Source organism: Gracilinanus agilis, chromosome 5 (assembly GCF_016433145.1).
Source record: "Gracilinanus agilis isolate LMUSP501 chromosome 5, AgileGrace, whole genome shotgun sequence".
Taxonomy (NCBI): Eukaryota; Metazoa; Chordata; class Mammalia; order Didelphimorphia; family Didelphidae; genus Gracilinanus; species Gracilinanus agilis.
Genome location: NC_058134.1, coordinates 248484229 through 248498475, shown reverse-complemented (window position 1 = coordinate 248498475; position 14247 = coordinate 248484229). Strand labels below are relative to the sequence as shown.

General features: G+C 34.2%; 1 protein-coding gene across 1 annotated transcript in view; it reads right to left on the bottom strand.

Annotated features, from left to right (window-relative positions):
* Window positions 1-227: 227 nt before the first annotated feature.
* Window positions 228-14247, bottom strand: part of SLC6A15 (solute carrier family 6 member 15) — a 64997-nt gene continuing 50977 nt past the window's right edge. The window contains exon 5 of the mRNA XM_044679174.1: window positions 228-370. Coding sequence (XP_044535109.1) covers window positions 228-370 — 143 coding nt within the window. The remainder of the gene's footprint in view (window positions 371-14247) is intronic.

The following is a 14247-nucleotide window of genomic DNA, read 5'->3' as shown; positions in this document are numbered from 1 at the left end:
TCACCTAAATCTTTACTCCTGGCTATTTCTTACTAACAGATCCATTTTCCTCTTCTCAGAATTCTTCCTTCTCTCCCAAGCCTCCTTCTACTTTTTCTTTTTTCTACTGTGTCTTTTTCTCCATCTGGCCATGGCTGTCTCACTTTTTGATTTTGTCTCTCTAAATTTTCCTTCATATATCCCCTCAGTGGAGGCAAGGAATTCAACTAAGAATAAGTTTAAAGATTTTAGTCAATAATCCTAGTAGCCAAGGCATCTGTCTTTGTTTTAATGAATGTTGCCATTTTCCTGAGTGGTCTAAAGAAAGCTTTCATTAAAGTTATCTTCTCACGATATTTGCCAGAATTTCCATAGGAATCTAATGCCCAGTCTACAAGATTACACAGCATAAATTAAATTCAAGAGCTGGCAATGGACATTAAACCAGGGCAGTAGAGACAACCAATATATGTAATTCAAATTAAAAAAAAAACTCCTCCATTATCTTTGGATCATAGAAATGTTATTTTTTCCTCTTACTTTTTTGTTGTGAACTCTGTATAGATTGAGTAGGACTAGATGAAATTGTATTAGCATAAAGTAAAAATTTCTAAATAACTAGTCAAAATATTTTTTGATCTACAGTGCTAATGCTTTATAAAAATTCAAGAAATTATGGTCAGAAAACTCCTATAAATGAATCTCAAGTGTTTTTTTTAAGAAGGGATGGACAGAGTGAGGAATAGATAACTTTTTTTAACAGGAGAAAGAAAAAATAATAATCCAGACCTGGGATTTCATTAGGATGGGTAAACTCCCAGTGTGTAAGATACCTCCACATAAACAAAGATCCCTCGTCTCTACCTACATTAAGAGTCTTAGAGAATTGTCAATGAAAGATCAAATTACTTGCTAGGATATGTCAGAGATGGAACTTGAACTCAGATCTTAATGGCATTGTATGCTAGGTGGCATTACCAGTTTAAAGAATAATTCAATCAAATAGCTGCTTAGGAGTGTCACCCACATTGTTATTCCCTCCTCGATCCTTTGCCAATGCATAGAACCAATGTTTTTGTATAGCTTGGCAAAGAAATACAAAGACACTGGTAGGCTCTTTAGTAGGTCATACAGGAGCTTTTCTTCAATGCTGTGCTATTCTAAATTAAGAAAATATTTTTTTGTTTTATATGTATGTGTATGCTATAAATTAGATCCTTATTGCTGATCTCACAGAAGAGCCATTTATGCCGTATCCATTGCTAACCCAAACTAGAAGCAGCCATGCCAGCTGACTGTGGTAAGGAATACACGTCCAGACAAGATGAGAAACCTCAAGGAATGACCTCCATGGTTGTTTTTCCATGCTCCCATTATGTTAGAAAATTATCCAACCCCTAGGACTAATTAATTCCATCTCTAGTTATTTTAGTCTCTTCTGTTTGAGATATTAAACCCCAGGAAATAAGATTACTGGTGTTATATAGGGAGCTTTCCCCGGAATGTTTAGGAGAATCTTGGGAAAGTATATCTGAGATAAGGATGTTAAATAAATTGTGAAAATTGCTGTTATTGATAATAACTGAGGAAGTAAAACAGTTTTGGTTCCTGATTTCCAGCTTGAAAAGCTATGTAAGGTTTATTTTTTTATTTTCATAAAAGTATAACATCAGAAATTTATTTTAGTTGAAAGATTCTCATATTTTGATATTTTACTGGATACTATGGGTAAGTCTAAATGCCATTTGTTGAAGTTGACCCTGCTCTCTCCTATTCTCTCAATTCTCCCATACTCCCATAGATACCCACAAATTGACATATTTTGTAGATTTAAGTAACACCATAATATAAGACTGACAGTTGAGGTATATGATATCCCAAAGAATGAATACAATTTTGTGGCTGAAAATAATAGAAGCTCACATTTCTATATGGCTAAGAAAATCTTGATAGAATATTAGAGTGGAAAGAAGGAATAGTGTAGTCACAGGACATGAGTTCAAACCCCATCTATACCTATTTAAATCTCTAAATCATTTCCTACCTATGTGACTTTGAGTAAGTTACTTAACTTCTCTAGTTTTCAGTTTCCCCATCTGAAAAATGAGGGGATGGATCAGAATGATCCCATCATCCCTTTCAGAAATCGGGATGAATTTAGGGTTAGGGTTAGGGTTAGGGTTAGAAACGAATTTAGGGTTAGGGTTAGGGTTAGGGTTAGGGTTAGAAATATATACTATCCTATAATTTGATTTAATTCTCCCAATAATTCTGGAATATAGGCAGTGCCAGTGCTCTGATCCTCATTTTACAGAAAAGGAAACCAGAACTCAGAGAAAATGTGACTTGCTCAAGGTCACAGAGTTGAAATGGCAGAACTGCAACTAAATTGCAGGGTTTTTTTGTTTTGCTTTTCATTCCCAATCCAGTAGTCTTTTTAACAGATCCCTTCTTCCATGCCTTTGCCTTCGAAGTTAGAAAATTTGCAAATGTGATTTTTTAAAAAATTAATATCACTCCAAGAATTCGAATCAGTCTTGTCCAATTTAAGGCTTCCTTTATTCCCCTTTTGTTCCCTTTATCTTGATTTTAGTCTGCCTTTTCTTCCAAATTCTATGTTATATTCTTTAAATTTATCTTTTTAAATTTTTTCTTTCTTACACTTTTTCTTCTTTCATACCCTTCATGAAGCGGTATGCTGATGCTGTTACTTCCACAGTTTTCCTCCTCCTCCTTTCCAGTAACCATTTGTTCTATTATTCATTCTCTGAAATGCCAAGGGAGAAGGAGCAACCTAGAAGGTAAGGGAGCCAAGGAGGCCAACAGTAAACATAAGAAACAATTTCAACCTTAGAGTCGAAGAGTAAAGTAAGTGTTTGCTATTTCCAGAGTCACATCATCTCAGAATTTAAAGTTATCTTGGAATTCATCTAGGTCAATGAAGAAAAATCCATCTATAACATTCCAAACTTTCATCCAGTCTCTGATTGAAGACCATTAGTAATGGGAATCCTTCTGAGGCAAGCACATTCAACTTTTGGTTAGCTCTGACTCTCTGAAGTTTATTTTTGTTTTTTTCCTTCTTATTTGGACCACAGTCTGACTCTACAAATTCCACAAATTCTTTCTAATTGTACTTTCAGGAAGTAAACAAAAAAATTTAATATTTCCTTAATTAAAAAAAAAGTTGAATCTTTCTGCAATTTGACAGATTTACATGTACTTGAATATATCATATGAATACATCATACTTCTGTCATCACTACTCTTGTCTGAATACCTCCTGTTCTTTTGAACTCCCTTCCTTTTCATCTCCCCACAAAAAAAATTAAATATGACTCAAATTTGGGGACAGAATTGAAAGTTCACAAAATGATCATATTCACCAGGTTGGTCTCATGAGCACAATTTATAGTTTGAGGACATCTTAAAGGTCATCTATTTCAAGTCTTTGTTTTTATTAATGGAGAAATTAAGGCTTATCTAATATCTCAAAATTAATTAGGAACATATGTAGGGCGAGATTTGAATACAGGACCTCTAGGCCTGGCTCTCAAGTCACTGAGCTACCTAAGTGTCAATGGTTTTCTTACTGTCGATTTTATTAATCTCTTCCTTGAATTTCAGAATTTCCAATTTGGTGTTTAATTGGTGATTTTTAATTTGTTCTTTTTGTAGTTTTTCTTTTAGTTGCATGCCCAATTCATTGACCTATACTTTTTCTTTGTATTCATATAAGAATTTAGAGATATAAATTTTCCCCATATCCTGCTGAGAAAAAGGTATATTCCTTTCTATCCTATTCAGTTTCTCCCAGAAGACTATCATATCAAATTTTTCTAAAGTTCTTTTTACCTCCTTAACTTATTTATTATTTATTTTTTGATTGGATGTATCTACTTCTGAGAGGGGAAGTTTGATACCCCAATATTTTTCTACTTATTTCTTCCGGTAACTTTTGCAAATTCTCCTTTAGGAATGCAGAAGCTCTCCAGAGCCAAGATGGCAGAGTATAAGCACGAAAGCTTGAAACCACCATGAGAATCCTGTCCAAACAAGCTTAAAATAATTCCCCAAAATGAAAATAGGAATAAAAGAACCAACAAGGAAACATAGTGAAGCAAAGTTCAAGAAGAGAACAACCTGAAATGTAGACAGAGAACATCTGGGGTACTGGGCTAAGAGGGGACCATAACCAGCAGAAAGCTACAACAATGAGGAAGAAGCAAGACCCCCTCCACCCCACATCTACTGGGACAAGTTCTGAATCTGAGCCCAAGTCAACATCCAGACCCTGAGACCCTGCCTGGGAAAATAGCAGTCCAACCCAATGCACAACCCTTAAAGTTCCAAGCAAACCTGCAGTGAGGTTGAGAATTCCAGCCCAGGGCAGTCTGTGCTGTGCAGCCTGATATGGTGGGCCCAAAGCAAGGCCATGAGTCACCCCTCAGCCTTGAGGTAAGGACATTGTAATATGGAAAATGGCAGGGTGGAATTCCTGCAAGATACTGCAGAAATTCCACCCTGCCATTTTCCATATTACAACATGGACCCAAAGCTGTGCCCCTTGATTCCCTTGCCAAAAGCTCAAGGCAGAGCCCTAGAGCAGGGTAATCTGATGTGTGCTGTGTGCCTGACTTGATCAGGCCCAGAGTGAGACCAAAAGCCTACACCCAAGCCTATCACCATCCTCAGAGGATATTTGGAACAGCAGTTGAAGGTAGCTCTCAGAGCTCCCAACCTATAGGCTATTATACCATCTTGGATGAACTGAAACTTGCAAAAACCCAGAAAGAAGGCTAAGGGTAGAATCAAGAAAGGATTGGAGTTAAGAGGGTGGCCTAACCTTCCTGAGAACAAAGCTTACCTTTTAAAATACTGGGAAAATGAGCAAACATTTTTAAAAAGAAACCCTAACCATAGAGAAATTTTATGGGGACAAAGGAATGTGTAAGCAATTTTGTTTGGTATATATATATATATATATTTAGTGTTGAAATTGTTTCATATTCTATAATGCCTTTCATCAAGATGTCAATTCCTACTTTATTTTCTTTTATTAGATTGATGTTTACTTTTGTCTGAGATCATGAATGCTATCTCTGCTTTTTTTTAACTTTAGCTGAGACATAGTAGATACTGTTCCATCCCCTTACATTTACTCTATGTGTCACCTTGATTTAAATATTTCTTATAAGAAGCATATTGTGGGATTCTGGTTTTTAATCCACTCTGCTATCTTTTCCATTTTATGGGCAAGTTCATCCCATTTACATTTAAAGTTATGATACTTGTGTTTCCCTCTATCATTTCCCCCCATTTGCGCCCCGCCTCCTTGTAGCCTTTACCTATTCAAGGATACTTTGTTTTCAACCCCTGGCTCCCATAATTCACCCTCCTTTTTTCTATCTCCTCCCCTTTCCTTATTGCCCCTACCTTCCTACTTCCCTTCTATCTCTCCATTTCTTTTCTTCTTTTCTGTTCCTCTTTCCTTTTCTTTGATTTTTTAAATCAGCTCGTCCTATTCAGAACCTTTCCTTCCTTCTTTCTACCTTTACTCATTTGAATTGTTCAAATACTGAAAAAATTCTTAAATCTCTTAAGTGCTTTAGGTAGCTTGCATACTTTAAGTGACTCTCTTAAGTATCACAGGTATCTTGTTTATTCCAATTATCACCAACCTAGGAATGTACTCAATTCAATCTTATTGAAATCCTTAAATTTTTCTTTTTTTCTTTTTTATGCTTCTCTTGAGCATTGAAATTGCTTATCAATTTTTCTTTTCAGCTCTGATTTTTTTTTAATTCAGGAAATTCTGAAATTCCTTTATTTTATTGTACATCATTTCCCCTTCCTAGAGGATTAGGCTTAGTTTTTTTCTAGTTATGTAATTTTTGTTTATAGCTCTAGATCCTTTGTCTTCTGAAATATCATATTCCATGCCTTCTGGTCCTTTAATGTAGAAACTGTATAATCCTGACTAGGGGCTCTATGATATTTGAATTATCAGCTTCTAGATGCTTGTAGTCCTTTGCCTGGAAATTCTGGAATTTGACTATAATAGTCCTGGGATATTTTATTTGGAGTCTCTTTCAGGAGGTGATTGATGGATTCTCTCAGTTTCGATTTTCTTCTCATATTCAAGGATATCCCAACAGTTTTCCCTGATGATTTCTTATAATATGATGCCCAGGCTCTTTTTAAAATCCTTATTATTGTGGTTTTCAGGCATTCCTGTGATTCTTAGATTATCCCTTCTGGATCTATTTTCCAGGGCAGTTTTCACCCCTGAGAGAAGTACTTTAGATTTTCTTCTATTTTTTATTCTTTTGATTGTATCTTATTGTTTCCTGGTGTCCTATGGATTCATTAGCTTCTATTTTCCCAACATAGATAAAAATCCAAGAATACAGATTAAACTATTGGTTAATTTTACTTTAAAAAGGAAAGAAAAAACTAAATTAACAATATAAAAAATTAAAAGTGAAAAGTGTGAATACACAATCAATGAAGAGGAAGTTAAAGTAATTATTAGGAATTATTTAACCTAATTATATGCCAAGAAATCTGACAATCTAAGTTAGATGGATGACTATTTACAAAAAATAAATACTTCCTAGATTAATAGAAGAGGAAATAGAATACTTAAACAATCCCATCTCAGAGAAAGAGACTGAACAAACTGAAAGTCCTAAGAAAAAGTCCCCAGGACCAGAAGAATTAACAAATGAATTCTACAGAGCATCTAAAGAACAATTAATCCCAATACATATAAACTACTGGGGAAAATAACTGAAGAAGGCATTCTACCAAATTCCTTTTATAACACAAATATGGTATGGACATCTACCTAAAGAAGGAAGATCAAAACCAGAAAAAGAAAACTATAGACCAACCTTGCTAATGAATATTAATGCAAATTTTTAAAATAAAATTCCAGTAAAGAGGTTATGGCAATATATCACAAAGATCATGCTTTATTACCAGGCGGGATTCATACAAGGAATGCAAAACTGGTTCATTATTAGGACCATCAACATAAATAACTCCATCAATAACAAATCCAACAGATTATGATTATCCCAGTAGATACAGAAAAAGTCTTTGACAAAAAGCATCAAAAAACACCAGAGAGAATGGAGCTTTCCTTAAATGATAAATAGTATATATCTAAAAATATCAGCAAGCTTTATCTGTAATGGAGTTAAACTAGATAACTTTTCAAGACTAAGGATGGAGCAAGGATGCCAATTATTACTATTATTATTCAATATTGTATTAGAAATGCTAACTATGGCAATAAGAAAAGAAATAGAATTAAAGGAATTAGGATAGGAAATAAAGAAACAAAAGTGTTTTATAATCATGTTCCTGTAGTTCCTGGGTTTGTTTTGGAAGGTAAACTACTAGGTATTTTATTCCGTCCATGGTTATTTTCAATGGAGTATCTCTTTCTATCTCTTTTTTCCAGTCTTTGTTAGTGATATGGAAAAATGCTGGTGATTTATATGGGTATATATGTCCTGCTACTTTGCTAAAATTTTTGTTGTTTCTACTAACTTTTTAGTTGAATCTCTAGGATTTTTCGCTGCATAAAGCGGTACCTTTATTACCTTGTTGGCCCATTTTGATTTCTTAAATTTCTTTTCCTTCTCTATTTACTATTGTTAGCATTTCTAATACAACATTAAATAGTGTTGCTGATAATAGACATCCTTGTTTCACTCCTGATCTTCCTGGGACAGCTTCTAGTTTATCACCATTATAAATAATAATTGCTGGTAGTTTTAGACCAGTGATTCCCAAAGTGGGCTCTACCGCCCCCTGGTGGGCACTGCAGCGATCCAGGTGGGCTGTGATGGCCACAGGTGCATTTATCTTTCCTATTAATTGCTATTAAAAAATTAATTTCCAGGGGGCTAAGTAATATTTTTTCTGGAAAGGGGGCTGTAGGCCAAAAAAAGTTTGTTTTAGATAGATGCTTCTAATCATTTTAAGAAAAAATACATTTATGCCTATTCTTTCCAGTTTTTTAATAGAAATGAGTGTAGTTTTGGGTCAAAACTTTTATTTTTTCCTATTGTTATAACCATATGTTTTCTATTACTTTTATTATTGATATTATTGATATTAATCAATTACATTGATGTTTTTCCTCATATTAAATCATCCCTGCATTATTGTTATAAATCTTGTTTGGTCAAAATTTATATTTTTGTAGTCTCCTAGTTAGTATTTTATTTAGGATTTTGGAATCAATATCCATTAATGAAATTGATCTATAATTTTCTTACTGTTTTTGCTCTTCCTGGTTTAGGCATCAGCCCCATATTTATTTCATAAAAGGAGTTTAGTAAGTCTCCTTTGCCTATTACTCCAATTAATTTATTGAATATTGGTAGATTTTTACATCCATCTGGTTCTGATGCTTTTTTCTTAGGAAGTTCAATCTTAGATTGTTCAAATTCTTTTTTGTAGAATAAATTTATATAAATTTTCTGCCTCCTCTGATAGTATAGGCAGTTTATATTTTTGTAAGTATTCTTACATTTCGCATACATTGTTAAATTTGTTGGCAGATAATTGGGCAAAATAACCTCTAAAATTTCTTGGATCTTATCTTCATTGGTGGTGTATCCACACATTTGATTTTTAATGCTCATAATTCAAGTTTCTTCTCCTTTTCAAAAATCATATAAACCAATAGTTTATCTGTTTTGTTGATTTTTTTTATAAAACCAACTTCCTAGTTTTATTTATCAGTTCAATGGTTTTTTACATTTAATTTTATTAATCTTCCCTAAATTTTAGGATTTCTAATTTGGTGCTTAGTTGGGATTTTTAATTTGTTCCTTTTCAGTTTATTTAATTGTTTTCCTAGTTTATTTATATAAGCATTTAGAGATATAAAATTTATGTTAGTTACTGCTTTTGCTGTGTCTCATGTTTGGATATGTTGTTTCATTATTATTCTCTTTAACAAAATAATTTATTGTTTATTACTTTTTCTTTTACCCACTTATTCTTTAAGATTAAGTTATTTAGTCTCCAAGTAATTTTTATTCAGTTTTCATTATCCTTTATTAAATATAATTTTATTAATATTATGGTCTGAAAAGGATGTATATAAAATTTCTGCTTTTCTGCATTAAACTAAACATTTTTTGTGCCCTATTATATGGCAAATTTTTCAAAGTTACCATATATCACAGAAAAGAATATGCACTCCTTCATATTCTCATTCAACTCTCCACATATTTATGATATTTAGCTTACCTAAGATTCCATTTGTTTCCTTATCTTCTTTCTTATTTATCTGTGATTAGATTTATTTAGTTCTGAAAAGGAAAGACTGAAGTCCCCCATTATTATTGTTTTGTTATATATTTCTACCTCTTATTCCTTTAGCTTTTTCTTTGAAATTTTTGATACTATAATATTTGGTACATAATTAATTTTGATAATGATTTATTATCTATGGTACCTCTTAACAAAATATAGTTTTCCTGCTTATCTATTTTGATTAGACCTATTTTAGTTTTAACCTTGAGATTATGATTGCTATCTCTGTTTTCTTTTTCTATCAGTCGATGCATAGTACATTCTTTGCCAACCTCTTTTTTTGTGTGTCTGTCAATTTAAAATGTGTTTCTTATAAACAATATATTGTTGGATTTGGGGTTTTGATCTTTTCTACAATTTCTATTTTATGGATAAATTCATCCCTTTCACATTCAGAATTATAATGACTAGTTGTGTATTTTCCTACATTGTTTTTCCTCATTGCCTTTCTCTCCCTCTCTTTTTACTGTCACTCCTCAGAAATCTAATTTTCTTCTGTTTACTACCTCCCTAATCATCATCCCTTCTAAAAGTTCTTACCTTATTCTCTCCCATTGCCTTCCTAGTTTTAAATCTACTCTCCCCTCTAAGGGTCTCTCCTTTATCCTCTCCCCTTTACTTCCTAGTTTTTATTCTATCCTACCTTCTTAAGAGTCTGAATCCCTTCCTTATTCTCTTATCTTTACCTCTTATTGCTTAATAAGTACACCTAAGAATCCCTCTTTCATTGTATTCCTTTGCTCTCTTCTCTTTATCTACACACCTTTAAGAGTCCCTCCCTTATCTTGTCCCCATCACCCTCCTATTTCTGAGGAAGAAAGAAGACTTTTACCCATCTAAATGTATGTGTTGTTTACCCTTTAACTCAGATCTTATGAGAATAGGATTCTAGCAGTACAAGTACTCAATCCCATTCTCCCCTTCACTATAATAGTTCTTTTTTCACACCTCTTTTTATGAGATACTTTTACCTTTTCATATCCTATTTTTTTCTTTATTCCATTATATTCAACTCAACCTCAAATTTTCTATCTATATTACTCTTTCAAACTACCCAAGAAGTAACATTATTCTTAAGGGTTGCAGATAACATTTTCATATATAAGTAGTAAAGGGTTTGACCTTATTGAATCCCTAATAATTTGTCTTTCATGCTTACCTTCTTATGCTTCTTATAGATCTAATGTTTTACTCAGTTTTGAACTTCTTCTCAGGAATAGGTGAAAGCCCTTTAGTTCATTAAATATCTATTTTTTCCTTGTATGATTATGTTCAGCTTTGCTGGTGATGCTATCATTGATTATAAACCTAGAAACTTTTCTCTTCAAAATATTTTGTTCCATGCCTTTTGTTCTTTTAATGATGAGACTACTAAGTTTTTGGTTATCCTATCTATAGCTCCATAACATTTCAGTTGTGTTTTTTTCAGGTTATTTGTGGTATTTTTCCCCTTAACCTAGGAGCTATAGAACTCAGCAATAATGTTCTTGTGAGTTTTAATTTTCAAGTCTCTTTCAGGTGGTAATCAGTAGATAATTTGAACTTCTATTTTTGCCTTGTAGTTCTAGAACTTCCTGGCTTTTTTCCTTAATAATTTCTTGAAGTATGATATCTAAATTCTTTTTATGGATAATAACTTTCTGGCAATCTGACAGTTCTAATATTATGTCTCCTTTATCTGTTTTCCAGATCAGTTGTTTTGGTAATCATGTTTCATATTCTTTTTCTTTTTTTCACTCTTTTGATTTTGTTTGATTATTTCCTGTTGCTTTAAGAAGTCATTAGTTTCCCTTTGCCAATTCTTTTTTTTAAAACTCTTACCTTCTGTTTTAGAATCACTACTGTATATTGGTTCTAAGGCAGAAGAGTGATAAGGGGATTAAGTGACTTGTCCAGGGTCACACAGCTAGGAAGTATCTGAAGCCAGATTTGAACTCAGGATCTCCCACCTCTAGGTCTGGCTTTCCATCCACTGAGCCACCCATCTTCCTCCAATGATTCTAATTTTTAATGAGTTAGTTTCTTTGGTGAGTTTTGGGGCCTTTTTTCTCCAAATTGTTTGATCTTTTTTCTTGATTTTCTTATATTGTTTCCTTTTTTCTAATTTTTTCTCAATATTTGGCTTTTAAAGTCTTTTTTAAAGTTCTTCCAAAATCTTGCAACCATTTTGTTTTTCTTTGATGTTTTAGAAGTAGGTGTTTTAACTTCACTGTAATATGAATTTGAATGCTGAACTTCTCTGCTTCCAAAGTAGCAATTTATGGGTGGGTTCTATAGAAAAAAATTAGCAACCAAGAGATTGAATTGTTAGCATTATAGTGGTCAGGCTCTGCTTCCAGGGAGGATGAGATGTTCTCTTCTCTATTTTGCCATCTTCCCATAATCCTCTGCTGTATAATTATACTAAAAAGAATTACAATCTCATTCTAATTTGCATTTTAAAACAAAGTATGATGTTTTATAGGGGAAAAAAGAGAGTTTTCCCTTTAAAAATTCCTGTTGTGTGTGGGGTATAATGTCAGAGTTTTCAGGTGTTTTGTGGTATTATTTCCTTATCCCTTTCTGGGTGCCTTTGACATCCTTGTTCTTCCAGTTCCTATAATCCAGAGCCAAGTGTAATCCTTACTTACCTAGCTCACACCAGAGTCTAGAATAACTTCTGGTGCTCTTCTCTACCTTGAGCCCTGACCAAAGGCCTTCAGAAGTACATTTTTATTCCTTATGGCTTGCAGGCGATTGCAAGCCTCTCTACACTGGAACTTCAAAGAGAGACTCTGCTTTTCTGGGAGTGACCAGAGCCAGTAGGACTCTCACCTCTCAGCAACCATCCTCATCCAGTTGTGTTTGTTTCCCATCCCTCCTCTCCTGAAGCATAGATTGGGTGGTGTCTGGTCAGCACACCTGGGCCAGGAAGGATTCCATTGGTCAGCTGCCCAATACTCATGCAGTGGATGGGTAGAAATTCCCCAGATGAGCCCACCACTTACACAGTTGTGACCAGGACTTGTTTGTTGATTCTGAAGCTCTTTACCCTTCATATGTAAACTCTCAAGTGAAGTTGTTAACAAAGGAAGGCAAGTCTTCCTCTATACAACTGCCCATAGTGTTTTTACTATTTGTTGATTTGATAATTCTGTTTCAATCAGGTGAGACCTCCACCTGGACTTCAAGGACTTTCCTCTCAAATTGTTCTGGGTTAGACTTTCACTTCTGATTCAGCTATTTCTGCTTCTTTAAAGTTGACTCTGAGGCATTATTTTTTTTTATCTGTGGGGGAATTTGGAGGGTGAGATATTCTCTTCTCTATTTTGCCATCTTACCATAATTCTCTGCTGTATAATTATACTAAAAAGAATGACAATCTCATTCTAGTTTGCATTTTTAAAAAGTTATGATGTTTTTATAGGGAAAAAAGATTAAGTTTTCCCTTTAAAAATTCCTTTTGTGTAATGAGGATTTGCTCCCCAGAACTCTAAATCCTGGCTTTCCATGTACTTCTCATCTTATGTGCTAACGTAAGAAGGATATAAGTTTTGTGTAGCTCTGTCCCTCACTCTCTTTTCCTCTGATTGAACAGGGAAAGTGGGCTTTATGCCAGGTAGGAGAATCTACACACGTGGGTTTACTTTTTGTTAGAAAATTAGGTTTGAACTTCTATTACTTTTAGTTTATTTTTTCTACTTCAAGTGATTATTAATAAATTTTATAATAAATAAAGAAAATATAATACTTGGAGTTATTGATATTAAACTAAATCTTATACTGTCAACAGAACATGGACTTGAAAAATGCTAATATTAGCAACCTTGCTATAAGATGTAGATGGCCTATTGAATGAAGAAAGGAGGTAAGAATAAGTCTGTTGAAAGTGGTCACCATAGTTGTCAAAAGAAATGCTTATCTTGCCTGGGAAAAGGAATTACAAGATGCCTCAATTTGTTTCTAGTGGGAATCTAGTGGGAATGCCCATCATTAATTATATTTGCACTGAGCCAACATGACACTTTAAATAGAGAGCCCGACTTGGAAAAAAAGGATACCTAAGACACCTTCCTCGTATATTTACTACCTCTTCCAAGACCAAGAATACAGGAAAATATTCCCCCAAATGGAGTTTTGAGTGGTTAGACATGGTTATTGTCTAGTCATTTTTCAGCTGTGTCCAACCCTTTGTGATCCCTATTGAGGATTTTCTTGGCAGAGATTGACCAGTTTCCTTTTCTAGTTCATTTTACAGATGAGGAAACTGAGACAAACAGGGTTAAGAAACTTGACCGGATATCACAGCTAGTAATTGTCCGAGGTCAGATTTGAACACAGGAAGATGAGTCTTCCCGACTCCAGGTCAGGCGTCTACCTACTGCTCCACACAGTGGCCTCAGGATTAGATACACACAGATTGCCATAGTTTAAAGCTTTAGTAGTTCTGTCTCTATGATCTTTTGAACTTCACAGTTATCTTTAGAGGTCATTTTAGGAGCACAGATCTCACTCCAACATCCAATTTTCACCAGGGCTTGATGTCTGAAAGGGGATTCAAAGGATTCGTGAAGGGCAAGCCCAACTTTCAAGGAGATGCACATGTAGAGTTAGCAATCAACTCACTCAGTACTTCAAAAAGGAAGGAAGGAAGGAAGGAAGGAAGGGAGGGAGGGAGGGAGGAAGGGAGGAAGGAAGAGAAGGGGGAAGGAAGAAAAGGGGGAAGGAAGAAAAGGGGAAGGAAGGATGGAAGGAAGGAAGGGAGGAAGGGAGGGAGAGAAGATGAATCACAAAATGTCAGATAACAACTGTTAAAAATTGGTTCTGTGTGTAATTGGGGAAAAAAACTAAACCATTTTTCAAAAAAGAACCTACTATGTGCCAAGCACTATGCTAAGTGCTTTACAAATATTAGTCCTTTATGCCTCTAGTCTTGGTGGTGGTACA